The sequence below is a fragment of the Malaclemys terrapin genome, chromosome 25 (assembly GCF_027887155.1).
Source record: "Malaclemys terrapin pileata isolate rMalTer1 chromosome 25, rMalTer1.hap1, whole genome shotgun sequence".
NCBI classification, from domain to species: domain Eukaryota; kingdom Metazoa; phylum Chordata; order Testudines; family Emydidae; genus Malaclemys; species Malaclemys terrapin.
In genome coordinates, this window is record NC_071529.1 from 5,422,911 (window position 1) to 5,448,307 (window position 25,397).

The following is a 25,397-nucleotide window of genomic DNA, read 5'->3' on the forward strand; positions in this document are numbered from 1 at the left end:
TCCCACCATCGGGCAGTGCCTGTCCTCAGCGTTGGTGATGCATGTCAGACTGCCCAGGCTCATCCCTGGAGTGTGTGTGGGAGAGTGCCTTTCCCAGCGGGCACCGGACGTGGGTAAGAGCTGGTGCCCACTAGTGTGTGTGTATGGACCCTCCAGGCCCAGAGCTGCAGAGCCCAGCCCCTGACAGCAGTGTGCTCAGAATCAGGATGGGGTGCCCCCAGGCCTGGAGCACCCAATTCCCAGTGAAGGGAACATGCCCTCAGACGTACAGCTGCCATGCCCATCACTGGGGGAAGCGAGGGAACGCATACCCACGGTTGCCTCCTGTTGGGGTGTTCCTAAGCCCCCACAATGGGGAAGTGATGCCGACTGTAAAGGGGGGGGCACATATGGCCAGCCTCAGTTGCTCACCACTGGGGTCTCCTGTTCACAGCCCTGCAGCACCTCTGCTTTCTGACGGTCACTCACGGACAGACACACGGCAGCTTCTTGCTCTGATCTCTAGTCTAATATAGACTGGGGCTGGTCCCCTTGTCCCATGGCATGTGGCAGCTCCTGGCCAGCGCCTCTCTAGCCCACCAGAAGAAGAAAAAAACGTCCCTGCGCCCAGGGACGGCTCCAGGCACCAGCACAGCAAGCGCGTGCCTGGGGCGGCAAGCCCCGGGGGGCGGCCTGCCGGTCACTGTGAGGGCGGCAGTCTGGCTGCGATCGGCGGCATGCCTGCTGGAGGTCCGCCGGGCCCGCGGCTTCGGCGGCAATTCGGCGGCAGGGACGCCGATGGCGCGGCACTGGTGGACCTCCCGCAGGCACGCCGCCGAATCTGCGTGACCAGCGGACCACCCGCAAGTGTGCCGCCGAAAGACGCCTGGCAGCCATGCTTGGGGCAGCAAAAAACATAGAGCCGCCCCTGCCTGCACCAGGAATGAATATAGGGGGGGTGCTTCATTCCCCAGCCGGGCTCGGAGCAAATGCAACTGCTCAATGGAAGGCAAAGTTCTGGGCAGCTGTCCTGCCTTCCAGCTCTCCCCACCCCAGCAGCTGCCGCTGCCCTGGGCACCGTTAGCACAAATAGCTGCTTCGAAGGCTCACGCTCCGACCATTCATCGGAAAAGGGACAGACCCTATTCATTAGGCTCGGTAATTGCCATAGCAACCTCTCTTTGCCATGACATGGAGCCCCTTCTGTGTTCGAGCAAAGCCCGGCTGCAATAAAGCCGGACGCTTCCCAGCTTTTCGTTCGTCACCGTTAGCTCGCCCCCGCCCCGCGGAACGCCAGCCCTGGGCGCTGAGGCTGCATTGGGTGGCCGGATGGGAAGCGTTCGACAGGGCAGCTGAGGGTTACCACGTGGTTTCTGCACCAAAGCCGGCTCTTCGGTTACAGATTGGGATAGATACAGAAAAGGCAGCTGGGAGCAGACCCCAGATCTCTGCAGAGAGCCAGCCTGAACCTGGATACCCCAGGCCTGGCTTGGGATCCAGCACAGGCCACCTCAGCACTCAGACAGCTCCTGCCCTGAGGGGGCAATCCCTGGAGTAGCTATTTCTGCTATAGCTTCTGCTGGAGCAAGCCAGGAAATTGGCAGCCTTAAGCTCGAATGCTGAACCCCAGTCCAGCCGCCTGGAGAAAACAGCTGGGTCACAACAACTCTGGAAGTGCTCCGCCTCTTTGGCCGTGAGTGTCAATGTCCCACTCACCTCCATGCCCCACTGCTGTGGGAACGTGGCACCAGCCGCCAGTTTGTACACAGCGGGTTCCAGCTGGCCACTGGGTGTGGAGGTGCGTGCGGGGGGAAAGGGGTATGCAGCCATAGGGAGAGGTACTATTGGGGCTCCAGGCTGTATAGGGTGGGATGAAATGGATTTGGTTCCCTGGCTCTTAGTGGAGTGGTAGATGGGCAGAGAGTGTTGCTATGGTGATGATGGACAAGAGGTCCCATGAATGGCTGGGTGAGCAGTAGGCAGAGTATAGGATGTGTGACCACTCCTGGCAATACAGAGGAGGCCCAGTGTTTGTAGCAGGTGAGGATGGGCAGTTTTACACAGTTATCGGCGAACCTTCACTACGAATTTTGTACTTGCCACCTTATTTTTGACTAACTACATTTAATGAAGATCTTAAACAAGTGGGTCTGGCTTAGCACTCGGCACTCTCTCTTCCCGCAGCTCTCCATGTGGATCTAGCTTATCCTACCAGCACTGATCTCTGCAGCGTTGGGTTTTTCCAGGCCCTGGGTCATAGTCGCTGGCGCTCTCTGAACCCCCTTTAGCTCTGCAATATCCTTTTCGAGATGGGGTGACCCGTGCCGCACCCAGTGTTTTAGGATTGGAGTAGGATTTTCTAGAACATCCCAGAAGCCTTGGCAGAAGCACCTTTTGACTCACCTCTCCAGGACGCCTTGTCCATCTGAATTTCGGGAAGGAATCTCTTTGGCCTAGAGATTTCAGGCAGAAAGACGCTCACTTAGGCCAGATCTATACTACAGACAGTTTGCTGGTATAGCTATATTAAACCCAACAGAAACGAGACCAAAATATCCCAGCTCACAGGAGACCAGACTCTTACGTGTAACAGGCAGAGAACAGCGGGTGCACCAGTGCCCAAGGCCCCTGCAATGGGCCAGCCATTGATTAAAGGAGATATGCCCTGATAACCCTGGCAAGTGACCCACACCCACACGCTGCAGAGGAAGATGAAACCCCCCACCGGTACAGAAATATCGCAAAGAACTCACACCCCTAGTCGACATTACTGTACTGGGAAACGTTTCCAGAGTGTGGCAGGCCTCAGGCCACGTCTACACTACAGCCTGAGCCCTGGTCTCCACCACAGAATTACTTCGGTACAACTACGTCGCTCAGGGGTGTGAAAAATCTACACCCCGGAGTGGCGCAGTTCTCGTGAGCCAACCCCCCGTCCCACTGATACAGATACAGTCTCTTGGGGAGGTGGATTAACGCCAATGGGAGAAGCTCCCCCGTCGGTGTAGGAGCGTCTCCACTGATGCAGCGTTTTGAATGCAGACCTGCCCTGAGTGAAGGTTGGTGGAGGCTTTCCGTGCAAAGCTGGCGCGCGCCTTAACCATGGGGTTGCTCCCACAGCCCCTGTTCAAATGAGCCGTTACTGAGCCGTGGCATCCCCGAATTGGGTGAGTAAAGCGGGGAGGCAAAGGCAATCCGAGAAGCAGCCGCAGGAGAAAACTGCTGGTGAGGGAAGCTCCTGCCCCCCGTGGGTTTAAACAATTCCAGGAGCACCCCGTTCTAAAACAAGCAGCAACAACGGAGACTGACGGCAGTCAGAGGGCTCCTGTATGAAAGACTCGGTGGCTTAGTTTTCAGAGGCACCTCCGGCTCCTATTGATTTCAACCGGCGCTGCCGGGGCTCAGCGCATCTGGAAGCCAGGCTGTGGCTAATTTCTCTCATTTCCAGGAAAGGAGGCGGGGAGACGGCTTTGAACAGAGACTCCAGGGGCAGCGGGGGGAAGAAAGGGAAGACTTATTTGGGGCTAATCAAAGCTGTCTTAGGAGAAGTAATAGCCTCCCACTGCAAAAGGGCAAGACTGGAGTAGATGTAGGAGGAAAACATCCTAAGGGCGGGAGCGAGTCGATAATGGAGCCGTCAGCCAGAGAGGCGGCCGAGTCACTGTCAATGGGCTCACCTGGAGAGATTAATGAGCACCACAGGAGGAGCCGAACCTGCCCCCGGGGCACAGGGGCTGTCACCAACACGGCAGCTATTTTTAAAGTGGTGTTTAACAAGCTCATTTGCCATCCTGCCCCCAGAGAGTTTATTAAAGGGTAATTCTGCACAGCGGCAGCCAGGCTCCGGGCTGGGTCAACTAACTCGGGGACGTGGGTATCACGTTGCAGGGCTACAAATAGCTGTGTAGACATCCAGGCTGGGGCTGGAGCCCACACTCCAGGACCCTTCCCCCTTGCCAGGTGCCAGAGCCAAACGGGAATGTTTACACTGCTACTTTTAGCCCCATAGGGCAAGCCGGAGTCAGGGGACTCAGCTCTGAGACTCGCTGCCACGGGGTTGGGTTTGTTCCCCCGCAGTGTAGACGTGGCCTTTGCAGGTCTTTGCAGCCAGACGGCCACAGTTTTCCCTCCACCCCGCCCGGAAGTGCGGAACCAGAAACAACAGATGGCGCTGGAAGCCCCACTGAGCTGTTTTACAGTCATTATCCAGCCGTCGCCAGGAGGAGCGCACTCTGTATGAGACCTCAGCGGAGCAGAGATGCTTCACGCACAGGCCTGGGAGCTGTAGGATGTATTCTAGTCTCAACACTGTGCCTCAGCATCGACTCTTCTGCCTCCGTAACAGGACGGGCCCTGCGGGCTCTGCAGAACCACAGCACACCCTGGGCGCCACTTGAGGGATCACCCGCTCCTTAAAGGGATACTACCCAATTCCCATAGGTCACACTCAGTTCTCCCCAGCTGTGAAATGGGACATGCTCCCCCAGCCTCCCAGAGGGTTGGTGGCAGCGCTTTGCAGTCGTAAGAGCTGAGCATCGGGATAAAAGAGAGTCGCTGCCCAGTACTACCGCCGACCGGGGAAAGACAGGACTCATTCGGGGGCACTTATCTGTCTGCCTACGCTTTGATCGTTTGCTTTAACAGAGAGGGGAGGAGGGCTGCTGTGGGGCAGTGGGACTCGTAGTGGGTCTGCTCTTTGAATTGATTGATGGAGATAAGGCAGCCCAGTCCCTCGGGGATAGGTGCAGGTTTCCATTGCCTTATAAGGATAAAGTAAAAAATGACATAGCAGGGGGGAAAGGGAGCTTGGAAACATGCAAATATTCTCTATACATGGAAGACATTTCAGAAACAATTACCCCACCGTGTATTCTCTGGATTACAGTCGTGCGTAGAGGCTCTAACGGAGATCAAAGCCCCCTTCTACTAAGTACATACAGAGACAGCTCCTGCCCCAAAGGGCTTGCTGTCTGAATAGACAAGACAGGCCGAGGAAATACCATTAATCCCATTTTACAGGTACAGAGAGAAGTGACTCACCCAAGGTCACGGAGGGAGACAGTAGCAGAGCCCAGTACTGCACCCAGATCTTCTGAGCCCTTGACCAAGCCCCAAACCACAGGAGGGAGGGATAGCTCAGTGGTTTGAGCATTAGCCTGCTAAACCCAGGGTTGTGAGATCAATCCTTAAGTGGGGCCATTTAGGGACCTGGGGTAAAAATCTGTCTGGGGATTGGTCCTGCTTCAAGCAGGGGGTTAGACTAGATGACCTCCTGAGGTCCCTTCCAACCCTGATATTCTATGACCCACCCCTATGCCCAGAGCACTGGTTTTAAAGATACATACATACCCATCTTAATGATGCGGGGGGAGGGTAAATCAAGGCAGCAGCTACTCCGATCAGTTTTATTATCTCTAATTGTTTGGTGCTAAGTGTGCAAAAGTGCTCGTAGCGCACACTCCATGTCCCTCCTGTGCCAAGGGAAGGTAGACGACCGTCGCTTTGTCTGCCAACTTTGATTCCTTTTCGAACGGCCGATCGTTTCATTTGCTATTAATAGCGGTATAAACCAATGGCACTTCGCAGGGATTGAGCCCTCCAGGACATGTTTTAGGTGTAACTCTCTGGTCTGTCTCAGCTGCCCCACTTCCCCCATTCCAGGGGAATTTCTATAGCTTTGAAGAGGAGAAGTGGGCTGGCTGAGGGGATGAGCCCAGGAAGGGGGGCGGGTTGTATATTGGAAAGGCAGGTAATGTGCGAAAACCTGGCATGAGAAGAGGCGAGAACAGCGCTGGCAAGGGAATGAACACGCTGCCGCTCGGCTTCTCGGGCCCGACTCTGCGCCCGGTGATTGAAAGTTACTCTGCAGATATGACATTAAGAGGGCCCGTACGGGGATGAGTTTCATCTCCTGCAACTTAATTCCACGTGGATTGTAGGCCATCATTAAAAGAATGCCACACCCCTAGCCTGGATAACATTGACTTCTCAGGCCAGCAGGGCACTGAGGTATCAGCCCAAGGTGCAGAGTCTTTTCAGAGTCCCCGTGCATGTCCCGTTGCTCCCCGGAGCCGTATAATTACTCCGTTCTGCCTGAGTGGGGAGGGCCTCTGCTCTCTGTAGCTGGCCAGTTTGAAATGCTGTAACCTTCATGGAAACAGAAGGTCTGTACACTCCCTGCAGGGGAAAGGACTCCCACCTCCCCGTGATGTATTGTCATCTCAGGTCCTGGAGAGGGACTTCCCCGGCGGCACACGCTCAATCCCCACTCCCCAAAGCCACCCAGGGCCAAAGGCAGAGCCTTCTCTTGACAGGGGAATGGCTTCTTGCCGTGGAGAGTCAGAGCGGTAATGGCGAGCAGGGACCACCAGCCCCTGGGCACTAAACCCAACACCTGAAACGAGACCAAAGCGTCACAGTCCTCTGGAAACTGGGCTATTATGTGCCACTGGCAGAGAATAGGAGGGGCCAAGGTGCACCAGAGACCCCTGAAGGGAAAGGGAAATAATTAGGTGAGATAGACCCAGATGACCCGCCAGGTACTGCCAATCTAACCTGGGGGAAAATTCCCTACCCCACTAAGATCCTGAGCAAGAAGCAGCCAGCCAAGCCTCCGAGAGGGAGGATGCTCAGGGCCACCTCAGAACCCTGGCCCTCCCTGTCCAATGTTCCATCTCCAGCTGTGGCTATCTCTGATGCTTCAGAGGAAGGAGATAAAAAAAACAAACCCTTCCTAACCTCTGCATCTGGCCGGCTGATACCCTGAAGCATGAGCTTTCAGGAACACAAGACAGAGGCTGGAAGTGAGCCTCAGGATAAAATGAAGACCCTAGGAGTGCTTATTAATGGATCTTTGCGCTGGCCGCAGAACCGCTGTTCACACTGAGCAGGGGAGGAAGGCAGGGCCCTGTGATGCCAGTCAAAGCGTCCGGGTGTCTGAGGGGGAAGTGAAGGAGGGCAAACAGGCAAAGCATTCGTTCTGTGGTTTCACGCAGCTGTCCCCACAATGGGTCTGGCAAGATGGCAGATAGCCGGGGAGCTGCCTCTAAGAAACGCTGCTTTGCCTGAGATATTGCAGACCGTTCTCCAACTTCTGGTGAGAAGCAGAAGCTACCTGCCCCGGGAGCACCCAGGCAACGGCATGGGCCACAAGATGATCATTTCCCCGCCTGGCTGCGGAGCAACTTCTTGCAAGGCGGTAAAACAAAACCTGATGACTGTGAGGACGTGTTACAGTCGCCTGCGTCCTGCCCACAGGGACCTCACGCTACGTCTTGTCCAGGGTGAAATATGCCAGTCTCCCTAGACAGACAATTCCTCAGCCTAATGCTTCTCACCATCCACAAGTTTTCCCTGAGGTTCAGCCTTATTTTTGTCCTATGACTCCTAGTTACCTTACCAACAGCGCTGGTGATTTATCAGATCATCACTGGATAAGCTTTCGGTCAAACACGCTAGGACTGAATCGGATTCCTTTAAATAAAACCTCCTGACAGCTGGAGTGACCAATCCTCTGAATTACAGCTGCCAGGAACTGCTAGCTCCCCATCTGCTTACACAGAAACATAATTTCTCTTCAGATCCCTGCTGCACATGGCAATCAGTTCCCCTGCGCGGGGCAGATTTTGCCTGTCGCTGTGTAATCTACAGGATAAGAATTCTCAGACTGATGCAAAAGATGGAATGGCCCCCACCAGTTACAGGGAATCTCCCAGGGTTGGTCTCCAATGCCAGCTCCTATTATTTTCCTGATAACACAGCGGAAAAACACCTACCCGGCTCAGCAGAGGTGGTTAATCTATGATTTGGGTTTTCTTTTCTTGAGTACAGCTGGAGTGATGTTCATTTTCTTTCCAAGGCACAATAATCTTGTGCAGGGAGTAGCTGCCACTTTCCACAAAGCTCTAGATTTTATCATCCTTCCTAAACATTTTGGTTCATTTTCTCTGTTGTCATGGGACTCTTCCGGCTACAGATATATGTTATAGCCAAGCACCACATCAGCATTCAAGAAGTAACTAGCCAGGAGAATAGAACCCTGAGGAATTGCACTCAATGGGGAGTATGAAAAGCCAGTTTCTTTACAATTCGAGATGCTCAGATCAAGGATCTGTCTAGTGCCTTCCACACTGGTCAGTACTAGATTCAGAAGACAGCCATGCCCATCCAGCACACACCACAAAGTACTTAACTGGCTGTGCCGTGTTGCATACAGAATGGAGGAGACATCCAGAGGATGGCAGCTGCAAATACATATCCACTTCCCATCGTCCTCTCCCAGGGACCAGGGGATTTCCTGCCAAGTCTCCCTTTGGGAGCCAGTTCTCTTTCTAACCTCTCTGACTTTCAGACACCCACCTGGCTGGCCTATGCCAAGCTGCCCCCTGCATGCTCCCAACTAGAGAGGCAGAGATCTAGCAATCCCCTCGGCCATGGGATCAAGTAATGCCAGGGGCCTGCTGGTCAAACCCTCAAGGGAAAGCTCTGGGGTGTGTGTGAGTGAACATTTGCAACCAGGATTCAAACCAGTTGGGGATTAGTCCCACCCCCTGCTCAAAGCAGGACCAGATGACCTCCTGAGGTCCCTTCCAACCCTGATATTCTATGATTCTATGAAACCAACTCTTCCCAGCACTGTACCTGGCTCCACCCAACTCTGCTTCAATGTAACACATCAGTGGCCACCGAGAAATGTCTTGGCTATTCCTAGGGTGCACACCAGGCCATTCAGAAACCCCAGCAAAAGCCCAGGCCTTCCAAACTAAATGAAAAACATCATCCACTATTAGCAGTACAGGGCCTATGACACACAGTTCTAATTCAGTCACACTAGGCAATTCAATCCAGGCTCACCTTCCTCCTTTCATTCTCTAGGGGGGAATCGCTTCCTCAAGTGTTCTGTGTAGTCCTGTTTATTTTAATAAAACAGGACACTCTGGAAGGGGGAATGAAAGCAAAGATAGCTGTGGTCTCTAAAGAACCTTTAAGAGCAAGGGAAGGCAAAAGAATAGGAACAAATGAATGATAGTGACTGCAGCTCTCCCTCCCCCAACCTTTTTCATAGCAGGCTCCCCTTTGGTCCCCTCCCTCCCATCCAGCTCAGGTCTAGCTGAGACCCTTCTCCTCTTTAGTAACCTAGAAACGGCGGGTTGATCGCCACTGTGACGTTGCACTCTATATGATTTTATGAAAATATGCTAATATAACTGGAATTTGCTTCATGCAAAAGGTCTCTTGTAAGGTATCATTACAAAGCTTATAATCTACTGAGTGTGGTCATCCTGTTTATATAAACGTATCACTCTTGTATCTGAACATAGAAATATAAAATATAACTTTGAGGGCCTATTGTAATTATGCAAAGTGTGGGCCATTAATGGTGGTTTGGAATCTTGATGGCTCCCATCAACCAGGACAATTGACTATGGATGGCTCTGTTTGCAGGCAGGCCTTCCTGGGAGTCAGACTGGGAGGAATGAAGGCTTGGGGTCTTACAGTGACATGTGATCATGTCACCTGAACTGGAATCCATCTTTAACCTGGTGCTTTTCCAGCGAGGAGGGGTGGGAACCCAGAGGGACAAAGGATTCCCGCCTTGTGCAAAAGATATATAAGGGGGTGGAACAGAACAAAGGGGGTGGCCATCATGAGAAATCCCCTAGCTACCACCTGAGCTAGAACAAGGGCTGTATCAGGGGAAAGGATTGTGCCCAGACTAGGAAGGCGTCCAGTCTGTGAAACATCTCTCAGGGTGAGATTTTATCTGTACTCAGTTGTATTACTGTATTAGGCTTAGATTTACGTGTTTTATTTTATTTTACTTGGTAATTCACTTTTTTCTGTCTGTTACTACTCGGAACCACTTAAATCCTACTTTCTGTATTTAATAAAATCACTTTTTACTTATTAATTAACTCAGAGTATGTATTAATATCTGGGCAGGGGGGCAAACAGCTGTGCATATCTCTCTATCAGTGTTATAGAGGGCGAACAATTAATGAGTTTACCCTGTGTAAGCTTTATACAGAGTAAAACGGATTTATTTGGGTTTAGACGCCATTGGGAGTTGGTCATCTGAGTGTTAAGGACAAGCACACTTCTGTTAGCTGCTTTCAGTGAAGCCTGCACCTTTGGGGCAAGTAATTCAGACCCTGGGTCTGTGTTGGAGCAGATGGGAGTGTCTGGCTCAGCAAGACAGGGTGCTGGAGTCCTGAGCTGGCAGGGAAAACAGGGGCAGAAGTAGTCTTGGCACATCAGGTGGCAGCTCCCAAGGGGGGTTCTGTGATTTAACCCGTCACAGCCACCACCTTACACCTTGTCTTGATCCCCTCGGGTTATGCCGCCCCCCCCCCCCCCCCCGCTCGAGAACCTGTGTTCTGGAGCCCAACTCTTTGTGAATGCACGAACGAGAACATTATTTGTTTTTCCTGTAGGCATTAGGCCGCAGACTCTTTTCCTAACGTCTGTGAAGCAGCCACATTAACGGGAGACAAATATTTCAAAATTACCACTTGCTCCTGTAACACGCATTGCATTTGAGAAGGAGGTTTTGCCAAACTGCTTCAGTGTCAGGCGGGTGCAGAGTATAATACAATACCCAACTCCGCGTTTCATTGCCTGTTTGAGAACTAAGACATGAGTTTGCTGCAGAGTGCCATGTAAAAGGCTGCAAAGGTATTTATTAATCACCGCTCTAGCAATTCATTTCTCGCACTTAAGCTATTAGTGGATTTTACGGCGCTAATGTGATCTTGTTAAGGGGGCCGGTGGCTTTACTGGAGTCGTTTTTCACAGCTGGCAAACGTTCGCTACACAAAAACCCTCCTGTCATCTGCTGCCAAAGCAGCAAGAGCTTTCTTTACAAGCAAGCAAACAAGTAATCATAGAGGAGTAAATTATCGGGCCAGTAAATGATCAGTGGTGTGCTCGATCTCAAATAAAGATGGAGTAATGGACTGGGAATCAGGAGACCCTTGCTCCGGCCCTGACTTATTTTGTTACCTTGGGTAAATCATCTTCCCGCTCTGTGCCTCAGTTTCTCCAATCTATAAAATGGACATAATGATGCTGCTCCCCGGCACCATGTCGTGTTGAGAGCTGTAATGGTTGCCTCCAAAATGGGGGTGCTCTGTCCCCTATCCTGATTTTTGGGGCATCCCATGTTAGGAAAGATTCCGACAAATCAAAGAGTCCAGAGGAGAGCACAAAACTGATCAGAATTTAGAACAGGAACGGCTGAAATAACTGGCCATGTTTAGTCTAGAGAAGAGACAACCGAGGGAGGACCTGATAACAGCCTTCCAATATGTTAAGGGCTGTTCTAAATAGACTGGGGATCAATTGTTCTTCATGTGCCACGAGGATAGGACAAGAAGGGCTTAACCTGCAGCAAGGGAGATTTAGGTTAGCTATTAGGAAAAACTTCTTAACTAAAGGATAGAGACGCACTGTAACAGGAAACTCAGGGAGGCTGTGGAAACCCCGTCATTGGAGGTTTTTAAGAACAGGCTGGACAAACACCTGTCAGGGATGGTCTAGGTTTACTAGGTTCTGCTTTAGTGCAGGGGGCTGGACCCGATGATCTCTTGAGGTCCCTTCCAGCCCCACATTTCTATGATGTTCCCCAACATCTCCGGCCTGCTTGTGGGGCTCGCACTCATTCAAGTTCGGTAAGTGATTTGTGATATGCAGCTCATTAGAGAGAAATGACGGCAGGGCCATTCAGAAGAGCAGATTGCTACTTTTAACGACGTGAGGTGTGCGCCTCGGTACGACCCCGCTGCCCCCAGACTCTGAGCTGGCATTTCAGAGACTCTGCTAACGTTGACCAAAACATGCGTTAATCTCCTTTTCAATGGTAACGAGTTAGATGCACAAATACAAACGCTAGACTGGAGCTACCATTGATCCGAGGCACAATAATCACGGCCGAAGACTCTGCTGCTAATCAGGCTTCTATTCGTCCAGCAATGTCTTTATCACGCATTCTTTGCTACCGAAGGTACACATCAGATGCAACAGCTTCCAGGGGGGAAGGGGCAGGCAGTAGAAAGAGGTGCGGGGGGACGGGAGGGGAGTGTTCATTTATTGGCACGTGCAGAGGCTTGTGTTAACGTGACACTGTCGGGAATTGAAAATCGCCCTCATCTGTATTAACACCAGCTCTTTGGATCAGTAAAACTGGAATAATACAAAAAACAAAATCTCGTTCACCTGATGTCGCTATTTAGGCCAGTCCATTGTAGCTCTAAACCCACATTACCAAAACATCTGAGCACCTCAGTCTTGAACACTCTAACCACTGGGCAGTCCTTCCCCTCTTGTTCTGCTGGGTTGTTCTGTGCATTTCACACTCGGGTTGTGGGGGGGCAATGAAAACAACTGGTCCGTTTCCTTTCTGCACTGTAGGTCTCTCTGGGGCTGGTATGCACCAGCAGAGCATTGCAGTGAGCATCTGGTCAATTTGACTGCACCTTTCCGTTGGAAACCCCTTTTGGAAAACATCGCTGTTACGACTTGATTTCTGGCTTTGGAAATGGACAAAGCAAATCACAGAAAACGAGAGGGAGGCTGGCCCAGTGGTTAGGACGCTGGCCTGTCATGCCCTGCTAATGGGGGCCTAGAACTAAGACAGACAGCATAAATGGTCAAATTGGATCAAGACCGTTTTTTTAAAAATCGCTCCAGTTTTACTGGCCCAAAGCGTTAGTATTAATTCAGTTGAGGGCGGTTTTCAATTCCTGACAGTTTCACTTTAGCCCAAGCCTCTGCACATGGCAATAAATGAACATACTCCCCCCATTGCTGTGTGTGTGTACAGCACACACACACACACACACCCTGTTTCCACTGCCTGTTCCCCTGCCCCATGGAAGCTGTAGCATTGACGTGTGCGTTCTGTAGCAAAAAGAAATTGCTGGAGGAATAGACGCCTAAGGCCTGGTCTACAATAGGAAATTAGGTCAGTGTAACGACGCCATTAAATCTACCTAACCCCCAGTGTAGACAGCGCTAGCTCAGTAGGAAAATTCCCCCATCAACCTAGCTCCCACCTTTCCGGGGGGGTGGCAGGATCTGCACCACTGCAGCATTTGAAGTGCAGACAAGCCCTAATGAATTAGCAGCTGCCTGTTGGGCAGTGAGTATCGCACCTTGAATCAACAGCCTCTCCAGTCCTGTGTACCACCTTGCTGCAGCGATCTAACTCCCAGCGCGAATGACCACTGTGTTCTCAGGCACGGAGCAGCGGGTTCACTCCGTGCTGTATGGAAGGGGAACATTCTCCACCCAGCAAGTCTCAGCCGCAGGGTTTATTTTGATATACCGTAGCTGCATCTTGGCAAGATGGATGAAAGGAGGGGAAGGAAAGCAAGTTGGTCCCACTCCTGCTGCCGTTGCCCCAGCGTGCAGGAGGGGGCAGCATTGAGGGTCCCCCTAAAATGGTGCAATCCCAGAGGCTCTGGGCATTCGGGCGTAGGGTCAATATACGCCTTGACAGAACTGCCGGCTTGCAACAGCTTCTCCCTGGAGGGTTGGACGGGCCTAAGGAGTCTGAGCCATAGACATGGGAACGGAGAAGGTTTGGCAAGCAAACCATGTGTCGATTAGAGAGCAGCTGTTCGAGACCTGACCAGCTGTTGCATACGCCCCCCAAAGAGCGTTTGATGTGTTCAACTAGAAATGAGTTCTTGGTAGCTGAAGAATAAAAGCAGTTCATTTTCTGGAGCCCGCTGGACTTTCACACAAGATACAGACAGGCAAAAACCCATGACTTGGTCAAGCAGAAGGATCTACTGCCCTCCCTTGGCACTTGCCTACCCGAAAACTGGCACTGCAAGAACTAAATGGGCTGCAGTTCGCACCTTTAATTACTTCACTGCATGTCCATGCACTGACTTCGGTTAGCTCACTAGATTTCAGAATACGAACGTCCATGCACAGACTTATACTGAACTAACAACCGGTGTGTATCAAACCTGCGGTGGTTCTTTGGGTTCCAGGGTTCACATGGTCCTCGGCTTACAGATACATTTGGTGGTAAATTTCCACTGGTAAGTGGTAAATCGGGTGGTAAGTTTCCTTGAGTTAATCGGAGCTGAAGCGGAACAGCTGTGGCTCTAACGCCATGGATGACCAAAGAAACCCAACGCCTCCTGGAACTGGCGCTGAGTTTTTGAGTCTCATTGCACTGGAAGGAGAACGCAAGGGGAGGAAGAACCTGAGAAGGTCAAAGAGGAAGGCAAAGAATAGAAGCTCCAGAAAAGAGCTTTATGCCACTGGCTGACTTGCAAGCTCCTAACAAGTATCCAGATCTAACAGCAATGTCACATCTCATTGATCAGTCCAGGGATAGCGTATCGCTGCCGGGACGCGAGGGAAGTGATGTGTTATGAGCTGCTGGCCTCCCACCATTGGCGATAATAAATAATTGAAATATTGTCATGCTGCCTGCAAGGAGACAAGCTGATTTCTCCCTTTGTCCTTCGACCCTGAGCCCCTATGGGCAGGGACTGTCCCTTCTTGAGTGTCTGGAAAGTGGCCAGCACATGTGGGGATTATCGTAAGTGAGCAATTGTGATAGCCACCTTCTTGGGCCAACATAGATCTAGCTAGTTTGAGAGCCAGGCTGCCATTGCTGCTGGTTGTACCAACTCATCTCCTCTGGGGAGCAGCTGCGGAGGGGACCTGTAACACACCCTCATCAGCCAGTTACACAATATCACCAAACAACAATACTCTCAAGGGACGGCCACAGGGTCACCTGCCCCTTTGAGGGCCGGGAGCCAGCCAGCCCTGTTCATTTATCAGGCCCAGCTGAGAAGGCATCAAGTGTTTTCTAGGAAGGGCTGAGAAAGTTCTGCGGGAAGGAGCTGCAACCGGAGACAGGCCCCTGCAGTGGGCCCTGAAGCAGAGGGCATATCTTCCTTTCAGGATGGAGACAAGCCGGGCGGAAAGCCAACAGTGGCTGTAACCCAGAACCTACCTAGAGGAACTGTTTTGGGTTTGATGTTTTGACTAAGTTTTAAGGATAAAGTGGTGCCCAGAAAGAGACTTGGGGCATGGCGGTACGGCCTTCCTGGGCAGGTCAAGAGAGCCAACCTGTGTGAGGAGAAACAGAGGCACCAGCTGGCCTGCACCCAGACAAGGTAAGGCAGGGATGAAATCCCCTCTGTGGGCTCTGGCAAATGTAATAGAGACAATACAGGGAATGATCAACCCTTATGAAATCCAAACAGAAAACAGTCAAGGCGAGGGGTCATTATGAGGTAATCCATATTGAAAACAGCGGTAGTCACCAAATATCCTTGGAATAAAAATAAACCTGGGGAGAGAATGTCTGAGGTGGACATCAGGGAGGCAGTGAGCTCAGAGAATTTACGGCCAGTGCAATCAATCACCTGGCCAGGGACTCTTATCCTGCATCTAGTCCAATACCCTGAGGTTGCACCACAGCGTCCAGCCGAGATAGAGACATCCAGTCTTGAGTTCAAGAATTCATGTGGAGAATCTATCACACCCTGAGATAAGCTGTGTTAAAAAATGGTGCCTTGTTCCTGTTTTGAAGTGGTCTAGCTTCAGCTTCCAGCGACCGGATCTCGTTTGGCCTTTATCTGCTGGACTGGAGAGCCGTCAACTATCAGAAATCATCTGTTAGGGACTTACCGAAAGTGAGCAACTTGCCTCTGAACCTCAGTAAGTTAAAAAGGTCTAGTTCCTTGGCCATGTTTGAGCATCCACATTGCATTGTAAACCTGGTTTACAATTGCTGGACCCAGGTCTCAGAACCTGGCTAGCATGTCCATGCGGTGCTACACAGACCTTCTGACTCCAGTCTGCACCTTGACTTGGTCCACGCTGCAAAATGACAGGATGTGGACCCCAGTCACAGCGAGTGGACCTCAGTCACAGCTATGACCGATCCCACTACCATGATCCTAGGACTCCAGTTCTGCGTGCTTGCTGACCAGAGTCAGACTGATTTGTGTGTGGATGGAAGAGGGGCTTAGGTTGAAATCTAAGTCTGAGCCTGGACTTAACGTGCAGTGTAGACAGACCTTAACTCTCACTGTGAGGAAGGTTTCCCAGACCTCGAATCATATTCGCAGCCATTCTCTAAACCCTCTCCAATTTCTCTACATCCTTCGGAAGTGCAGCCACCAGAACTGGGCACAGTCTCGCAGTCACAGGCACACCAATGCCATATACACAGGTAATATCACCTCCCTACTCCTATTCGATAGTCCCCTGCTTATAATGATCACCCGTTCTAGCCTAGCAATCAATCACCAGATCACCTGGCAACCCACACATGGGTTGGTGACTCACAGATACCAGGACTAGGCTGACAAGGATTTAAAACATTAAAACAAGAGGGCATGTTTAGTCTCATAAGAACATAAGAATGGCCCTACTGGGTCAGACCAAAGGTCCATCCAGCCCAGTATCCTATCTGCCGACAGTGGCTAATGCCAGGTGCCCCAGAGGGAGTGAACCTAACAGGTAATGATCAAGTGATCTCTCTCCTGCCATCCATCGCTACCCTCAGACAAACAGAGGCTAGGGACACCATTCCCTACCCATCCTGGCTAATAGCCATTAGTGGACTTAACCTCCATTAATTTATCCAGTTCTCTTTTAAACCCTGTTATAGTCCGAGCCTTCACCACCTCCTCAGGCAAGGAGTTCCACAGGTTGACTGTGCACTTTGTGAAGAAGAACTTGCTTTTATTTGTTTTAAACCTGCTGCCCATTAATTTCATTTGGTGGCCCCTAGTTCTTATATTATGGGAACAAGTAAAAAACTTTTCCTTATTCACTTTCTCCACATCACTCATGATTTTATATACCTCTATCATATCCCCCTTAGTCTCCTCTTTTCCAAGCTGAAAAGTCCTAGCCTCTTTATGCGACCCATTCCAAACCCCTAATCATTTTAGTTGCACTTCTCTGAACCTTTCTAATGCCAGTATATCTTTTTTGAGATGAGGAGACCACATCTGTACGCAGTATTCAAGATGTGGGGGTACCATGGATTTATATAAGGGCAATAAGATATTCTCCGTCTTATTCTCTATCCCTTTTTTACTGATTACGAACATCCTGTTTTCTTTTTTGACTGCCGCTGCACACTGCATGGACATCTTCAGAGAACTATCCACGATGACTCCAAGATCTCTTTCCTGATTAGTTGTAGCTAAATTAGCCCCCATCATATTGTATGTATAGTTGGGGTTATTTTTTCCAATGTGCATTACTTTACATTTATCCACATTAAATTTCATTTGCCATTTTGTTGCCCAATCACTTAGTTTTGTGAGATCTTTTTGAAGTTCTTCACAGTCTGCTTTGGTCTTAACTATCTTGAGCAGTTTAGTATCCTCTGCAAACTTTGCCACCTCACTGTTTTTTTTCCTAAAGAAAAGAAGACTGGGGTGGGTGGGAACCTGATAAGTCTTCAAATATATGAAGGGCTGTTACAGGGGTGTTGGAACTAAGCGTGCTGGGGCGGGGAGGGGTGGCAGCCCCCCTTGGCTTGAAGTGGTTTCCATCATATATAGAGTTTCCAGTTTGGTTCAATGGCTTTCAGCACTCCAGGGCTGTTATGAAGAGGACGGGGATCAATTGTTTTCTATCTCCACTGAAGGTAGGACAAGGCGTATTCTAACTCGCAGGGCAGTGAAGCTCTGGAACGGGCTCCCACGGGAGGTTGGGGAATTCCCATCCCTGAAGGTTTTGAAGAACAGGCTGAGCAAACCCCACTCAGGGATGATCTAGGTTTATTGGTCCTGCCTCAGCGCAGGGGGCCTGGACTTGCTCTCCTGGTGAGGTCCCATCCAGCCCGACTTGTCTCTGGTGCTATCAAATAAGGCAAAGGCCTAGGCCGTTCTTTCCAAGCCAGGAGGGCTACTTTCAAACCCTTCCGCCACTCTGTATGGGAAGGGGGCGACTTGGACATTACCACGCTGAGCACAGCAGTGCCGAACTCCTGTGACTCCCGTTCCTGGGCACCTACAAGCCAGCAAGCTGAGCGGGAAGCCACCTAAACTAGCCAACAGGAAAGGTCGAGAAAGCAGCCGAAGCCCCGCCCCTCATAGGGAAGTAGGGCCCTAACTCTGGGCCGGAGGGAGGCATCTCCCTCGACTTGGGATTCACAACCAGGAGGAGGGTGCCTACGCCACGTCAGTCATTCTCCAAGACAAACGGAGGAAGTGCCTCTCTGCTAATGTTTCTCCCAGTGGTTAGCGCGCTCCCCCCCAGGCGTGGGAGACCCAGGTTCCCCCCTCGGGCTTGCTGCGAAGAAGGGATTTGAACTTGCCCTAACCCCTAGGTTAGAGGGTCGTCTGGGGCAGGCTCTCAATCTCTCCTGTCAAAGCTGTTCCGTTGGGCATAAATACTGAGTCAATGTAGCAGTGGGACCAGACTTTGGGTCTGCCACCTCCCGGCAGGTGCCCAAATGGCACCTCAAAGTCATTCTACCTCTCTCTGGCCCACATTTTTCGACTGTCTCCTTTCAAATTTTAGATCAATTTTTCTTTTAAAGGTAAAAAAAAAAAAAAAAAACCCTTGAAAAGAAAACGTTTCCTTTCGAGTGGAACTAAACGCTATTGTTCTGACTGTTTGGGTTTCGTACCGCCCTCCCCAGGAGTAATGAGCCCCTCTGACAACCTACCGTCAGCCTCCAGTTCATCCACTCCAGAAATAATCTGGGTGTTACCCACCCTCTCCCCTCCCACAATCCTGCCAGATTAGAATTTCGCACACGCTTGTTTCGAATGACAGGCAATGAATAAAAGCCTCTCCGACTGTCACACATCAAGACCTGAGGGCGGGGGTGCTGTCAGGGATTCGTTATTCCAATGAGTCACATGGAGGATCACAGACTGATTTAACTGCAGCAAATCAACCTCGCTAGCAAGGCCTAGCTTCTAGCCTTTGGCCAGTGTTCACCCACGCTTCCAGCGTAGTGTGCGAACAGCTGGCAGGGGATACATGCAAAGATCTCGGATGCACACGGGGAACTTCCTCTGGGCCATTACTCCCCACTGGTCTCTTTTGCTCTGGAATGCTACCAGATTTCACCCTCTGGGCTCGGCTGTCCACATGGAAGGGGAGCAGAGCCCTCCAGCCGTCTGGCACGTTCTTTTCCCCAGTCACAAGGGGGAGCTGTGTGTTTGTAAGACCAGCAGGGCAGATTCCACACCCCGTCTTCAGTCTTGCATAATCCTCCCAGAGAGCACAAAACACAGCTACCGAGGGAGGTGATGACAGGGCAAATGAGAATTTCTGTGTACAGATTTTTAGTCATTGGTCGTTACCGTAAGTACCAGTATGGAACTCCAATGGGCCCGGTTCTTTTCTACACTAAGGCCTCATTGCCCTGCAAGCTTTAGAGTGGGTATACAGTATATTTATACTCACGTTAACACCCTTTTACACTGCTAGGTCTGTGTACAGCAACTTTCCTGTAAATGGCCATCGGACCCGTGTGTCTCATATGGACATCATTAATAAGATCATCCCAGTGACAGTTACAGATGGACAAACCAGTTTGGATAAAATAAGCTAGTTATCACTGGCGATGGGGAAAGGCTTTGGCTAATGCTAGTCTTGATTTTCAAACACGTCCCGGTTCTGATCAGGAGGCAGGAATGCCAACATTCTGGAAGTAAATTTGTTTCTATGCAATTTTCAGGTTGGTTCTGCTGACTTCAAAGGTGTGGGCACGCGTCAGACAGAAGCAAACCTATGTCTGCCCAGCGCTAGGGGCAGCCCCTTCGCCCCATTGAAACTTTACATTTTACAGGTTTCAGAGTAACAGTCGTGTTAGTCTGTATCCGCAAAAAGAAGAACAGGAGTACTTGTGGCACCTTAGAGACTAACAAATTTATTAGAGCATAAGCTTATGCTCTAATAAATTTGTTAGTCTCTAAGGTGCCACAAGTACTCCTGTTCTTCTTTTTACATTTTACAGTGAACATCCAAGCCAACAAACAAGCCAACATTAATGCACCGGGCTTCACTCCTAATTCTGCTAATTCTCCTAATCCAGTGCTGAAATTTCCTTTTTGTAGCCTGAGATCCCGTAGCGTGGTAGAATGCCAGCAAGCTTGTATTCAAGGGATAGGGTTTAAATCTGTAATTCAGTGGTTCTCAAGCTGCGCGTTGCAAGCGAGCACTGTCCATCATGCTGGTTTTGTCCCACAGATAAAGGACCTCTCAGTTTTCAAACAGAAATGGCAACATCTACTCAGAGCCCAGACTGGACACTTTCAGGGTTGGCAGAGGTTTTTCTGATCAGCACCTTTCTCTTCCTCCCCACCCCCAATGAAAACAAATACCTCCCACCAAGTCCCCCCCTCCCCATCTGTGCTTGCTCCATGCATTTCTTTGTTGTCAGGGTTTTTTTAGGTAAATTCAACAGTGATCCGATTTGCTGCTGAAGTGAAAAACTGGGAGAAATACACGTTGCAAATTTCCCTGCACAGAGTGGGAGACATGACCAAGCAGCCACACCCAAGTTTGTATGACATTTGCCTCCTGACAGAGTGGTGACCACAGACCTTGGGCTACTTAGTTGCCTATTCAGAGTAGCAGCCTCATTAGGGTTGGTTGTACCCCTCCTGGAAGTGCAGGGAAAACAGGATTAGGGGAGTTGCTTCATGAAAGGGTCTCTCCATCTCTCCCCTTAGAAGTGACCCACCACAGGAAACTGTTTGATAGCCCCCACTCCACACGTCAAACTACAGACTCACCCGTTGCTCCTGTGTGGCGACAAAGGTCTGAAATCCAGGGGCCACTCCGAAGCCAAGTTCTTGGACGAAGGGCGGCTCCGACTGGCTGTGGATCTGAACTTTGACTCCAGCTTCAAATGTAGTTTCCTCTAAAAAGAGAAGCAGGAATGCTACGTCACCAGAGGAAGAACATGTTCGCTAACTGCCCGCCGTGGCTCTGAGGGTCGCATGCAGATTTAAAAGGGAGCTCATGCGTCAGATCATGTTTGGAATCGTTACTACATCGTTACAACCAAAAGGGGTCGGGATGAATTTATCATGCTGGGAAATGTGCTGTTCAGGGAGGAGGGGAGAAATTGCCGTGTGCTACTTGTCCGCTCAGTGGCGTTTCACTGCAGGGCTCTTTGACGGGCAACATGGGAGAGAATCAGGACCATCCTTTGTGGTGAACCAAGCAGACTCTGGATTTGTCATTTCAGGGGGTTAATCAGGTTCACATCTGCAGACGCTGCTGCTGGCCATTGAAACATCAATAGCCTCTCCAGACCCGGAGCACAGAGCGGCCCATTCTGTGGGCTTCTTCCCCCTCGGGTAGCAGCTGCGTTATGGCAGGTTCCACAACTCCTAAATGTGCCAGAGGGGTTCTAGGGATGGGAGGGGGGCCCTTTGCAGGTAAGCTGCCCTGTCTCCTGGAGAGGCCAGGCCACTGACCAGATAACCTCTGTCTCTTTCTGAGGTACCTAAGGGACCACAGCTATTTTCTACCAGGCAGAAATCTGGTTTGAAATATATTTCCCGCATTACGTAAACTTCCCCCGCCCAAAGAACCCACATATGTTAAAAGAACATTACTTATGGCACGTCTTCACTTATGGCAGGGTAGAGCCCAGCCCAGCTAGCACAATACAAATAGCAGTGTAGACAGTGAGGCATTGCTTTGGAGGGTAGAGTATAGCCACGCCTGGACCCTAGAGTATATACCCTACATGGCTCTCAACACGCCCAAACAGTGCCTCCCCCATCTGCACGGCTCTTTCCAGCAGTGTCGTGTCCCACAGCCTCCCCACTGCTCCAGCAGTAGGGGAAGACTCTGACTGGAGGAAGGCAGAGAAGAAAGGCTCCAGCAGCACCCCACTGCCAGAGCTTTTCCCGGTTGCCTTCCTCCTGCCAGAGCATTTCACTGCCACGTATAGCTACATGTATCCCAGGGGTCACCACAAGTGTGGAAAAAGCCTTGGGCTGCAAGGTCAAGAACTTGAAAATGTAGGAAATGCCAGGTTTACACAGCTGTCTGGACAACTTTGATTCTTCCGCCTTGTGTGTCCATCATGTGAACTGAACAAGCCAGGGGGCCTGTGGAAAACATACTATGTGATCATGTCATTAAAGACCCCGGGTACAATTTTCAAAGGTGTCTCAGTGACGTAAAAGTGCAAAGGTTAGGGTTTGTCTACCCATGAAAATTAATCCAGAATAAAGTAGGGTGTAAATTTAAGGCAGATTAACTATTCTCGATTAACTCCACACGTGGAGACTATTTCAGAACAACAGTGCCTTATTCTGAATTAGCTTAATCCACTTTGGAAGTGGATTAAGCTAATTTGGAATAACACTTGTATTCCGGAATAACTCCCTGTGTAGACAAACCCTAAAGCAGTTAGGAGCTAAATTCCATTGATTTACACTAACTGGGCATTTGGGAAACTGGGAGCAACTAGTCCAATATGCTCTGAAGGCTGTGTTCACAAATTCCCCTATAATGAAGATAACTTTCCGAGAGCACTGGCTGGCTTCCCCAAGGCACAGTCCGCTCAACAAAGGTGCAGGGGAGCAGCAAACAGAGCCCAGGAGCTTGGTAGAATTACAGCTGACCTTCAAGCTAACCAAGAATTTCAGCTCGCCGGGGCTCAAATAACCAAGGTTTCAGTGCTTATCAACTGGGGATTTTGCACGTGTCAACCATTGGACTTCAACACTTAACAGTCATGGGGGATTTGAAGCTTGTGATGTCAGAAAGTTCCTTTCCACTAGATTCACAATAAACCCACATACTTGGCTGACAGCTTCTAGGTCATGGTGATGTGAGCTTTCTGAAGAGGCCCGTCCTCCCCCTATGGTTACCATGAGATGTTCAGAAGCCCCCACCCCCGTCCCTCTCTTCACAATTAACTCTGGAAAGACATATTAAGTGGAACATTAAAGTTGATATGTAAACCCACATGAGGCAGGAATTCTCAAATTATAATCCTGCCCCCCTTCTCCCCTTCCTTTTGTCAGAAGTCTGCCCCTGCCTTCGCTTTGGACTTTCTCCTCCTTTGCACTCTACTTAAGTTAATATGTTGGCTAGCGAGTGAGAAGGCGCAGTTTGGAAAGCAGCAATGGCCGAAAGACATTTGGGGAGGTAGGGGGCAGCATAAGTGGACAGTGAATTAGATACAAGTGCAATGTGGCGTGGAGATGCATTTTTGGGCACATTGTGTCATGCAAGAGGTCCTCTATTCAGCACTGGTGGTGCTGCGCCCGGAACACAGTTCTAGGCACGGACAAATTGGCGACAGCTCAGCAAAGTGCAACAGACGTAATAAGGGAATAGAGGGAGATGTGGAAGGAAAAGTAAAATTGCCAACTAGGCTTAGCATGGCTAAGCAACAAGATGCACCCGCATAATAGTCTGCGCATAAGGCACCAAACAGCAGAGTCTCTGGGAGCCATCTACATATCTGAAGAGAGGTTGGGGCAAGCCCCTGTTTCATGCTCTTGGAGGGAGGCATGAGGACTATAAGGGCAAAGGCACTGTCCCAACAGATATTGCTGACGAAAAACCTCTGTCTCGAGTGCACTGAGCACACATGTGCTCAATTATATATATATATATATATGGACAAGCTCTCCAAGAAGAACTAGCTACATATCTAACGAACACAAGAAATTATCCATGCAAGATGCTGCTCACCCCCTCGCTCTACCTACTTTTGGCTTCCATCCCTTAGTCATTAATAAAATGAAAGAAGAACACTATTATTTTTAATTATACTTTGTTTAAACCGGAATATCTTTACTAGAGTAAATCTGGAGTAGCTCCATGTAAATTTAACACCCAATGTAAATGAGAGCAGAAGCTGAATCTCTCTCTTCCCAGTCCCCTTTCCTCCTCTCCTGGGGGTCATGTTTGTTGGGAGGACGTTGCAAAGAAGCATTTTTCGCACTTGGGTCCTGCACATAATGAATCTCCTGATCTCTGATGCTGGATGTTCTCTAAGTTCTGACCCCTGATAATTACTATTACCAGAGTATTACATCTTTAAAAAAAAATTAACAAACAAGAACTTTAAGCATAAAAAAGGAAAAGCTGCTGCCTAAAATGTATCACCATGGGTCACCAATAAATCCTGTCTATGAACCCATAGGTTTGGGTAGCCAGGAGTTTTGTTAAACCCTCTGCAGAATTCCTGCATATTAAGTGCTCAAATGCACTTGTTCTCCTTTGACTTTCTTTAAAATTCTCAGGGTGCCCAGGAGCACTGTCTGTTGGAGGTGGCTGATCATGACGTCTCACACTCCTAATGTGTTCCTAAGCTGCTTAGAGGGTCTCACAAGGTGCTCCAATAATCACTGGATTGTCTTTTTCTAGTTTTCCATAATTGGTCCACTTCATGGCAGAATTCTTCATATGTCATCACCTCCTTGTTTGCATTTCTGTCTGCTGGGATGGCAATATCAATTAACATGGTCTGGTTTGCCTGTTTTTCCTACAGCACCTATGTCCAGCCTGAACTGTTAGGTCTGTGACAACTGCCAGATCCTATATAATCTTATCCTCTTCATTCTCTAGTGCGCTTTTGATCTGGTGGTAGTAACATCGCCCGGTTTGTTTAAATCCGGACTGAGGCTCCAATGCAGGCACTTGGCAGCCTCATTGTGTCTGTTCCTATATTCTCTCCCAGCCAGGCTCCTGCAGGTGCTCAATACATGCTCCACTGGTTTTTCCTTTTCGGAACACTGCAGTTCGGGGAGCAGTTCTGTTGCAAACTTAATTAAGCCTTAAGGACCGACTGCTCTTGGCCATTCACAGTAAGGCTCTCGGTCTCTCTTGAGAGGCCTTCTACAAGCCAGGAGTTTGTTCAACTCCAATCACTAATAGGCTGTCTCTCTCTCCACCACTGCACGTGCACTGATTTCTGTGTAAATCTTTTGTCTTCCTTTGTAGATTTGGTTTCTCCTTTCTTTGATGCTTTCTTGGCCTAGGATGCACACTCAGCCATCTCTTGTTATCGCAACCAGATTATCTTTCATTCTGGTCGACTCTTCATGTATTTTGATGATATATCCTTCATTCTCAATTGCTTCCTCCACCAATAGCAGATCTTTTTCCTCCCTCACCTCGTCGGATGTATGTCCTGTCCACATCTTGACTGGTATGCATTACTCTCTGAATCCGTCCAATCTGGAGGGAATATCTGGCACTGGGTGCAGCTCAACAGAAAGCGACTTTGATGCAGAGGATGGAATCCGTGTGCAGTAATTTTGGACTCCATCTCAGACAACACATGCATCTGTAAAATTTGTAACAAGCTACGTTGTTCTCGAATTGGGCTGGTCAGCCATAATCGGATTCATCAGGCACCTGACTAGACCTCTTGGGCATATACCATGATCCAATGGATTGATGCTTGCCTATAATAATAA

The 25,397-nt window shown here is 49.9% G+C and overlaps 1 protein-coding gene across 1 annotated transcript in view; it reads right to left on the minus strand.

The window, feature by feature from the left end:
• Window positions 1–25,397, minus strand: part of LOC128829279 (acid-sensing ion channel 2-like) — a 357,293-nt gene that overhangs the window by 89,500 nt on the left and 242,396 nt on the right. The window contains exon 3 of the mRNA XM_054014616.1: window positions 20,733–20,860. Within this exon, the coding sequence (XP_053870591.1) occupies window positions 20,733–20,860 (128 nt within the window). The remainder of the gene's footprint in view (window positions 1–20,732; window positions 20,861–25,397) is intronic.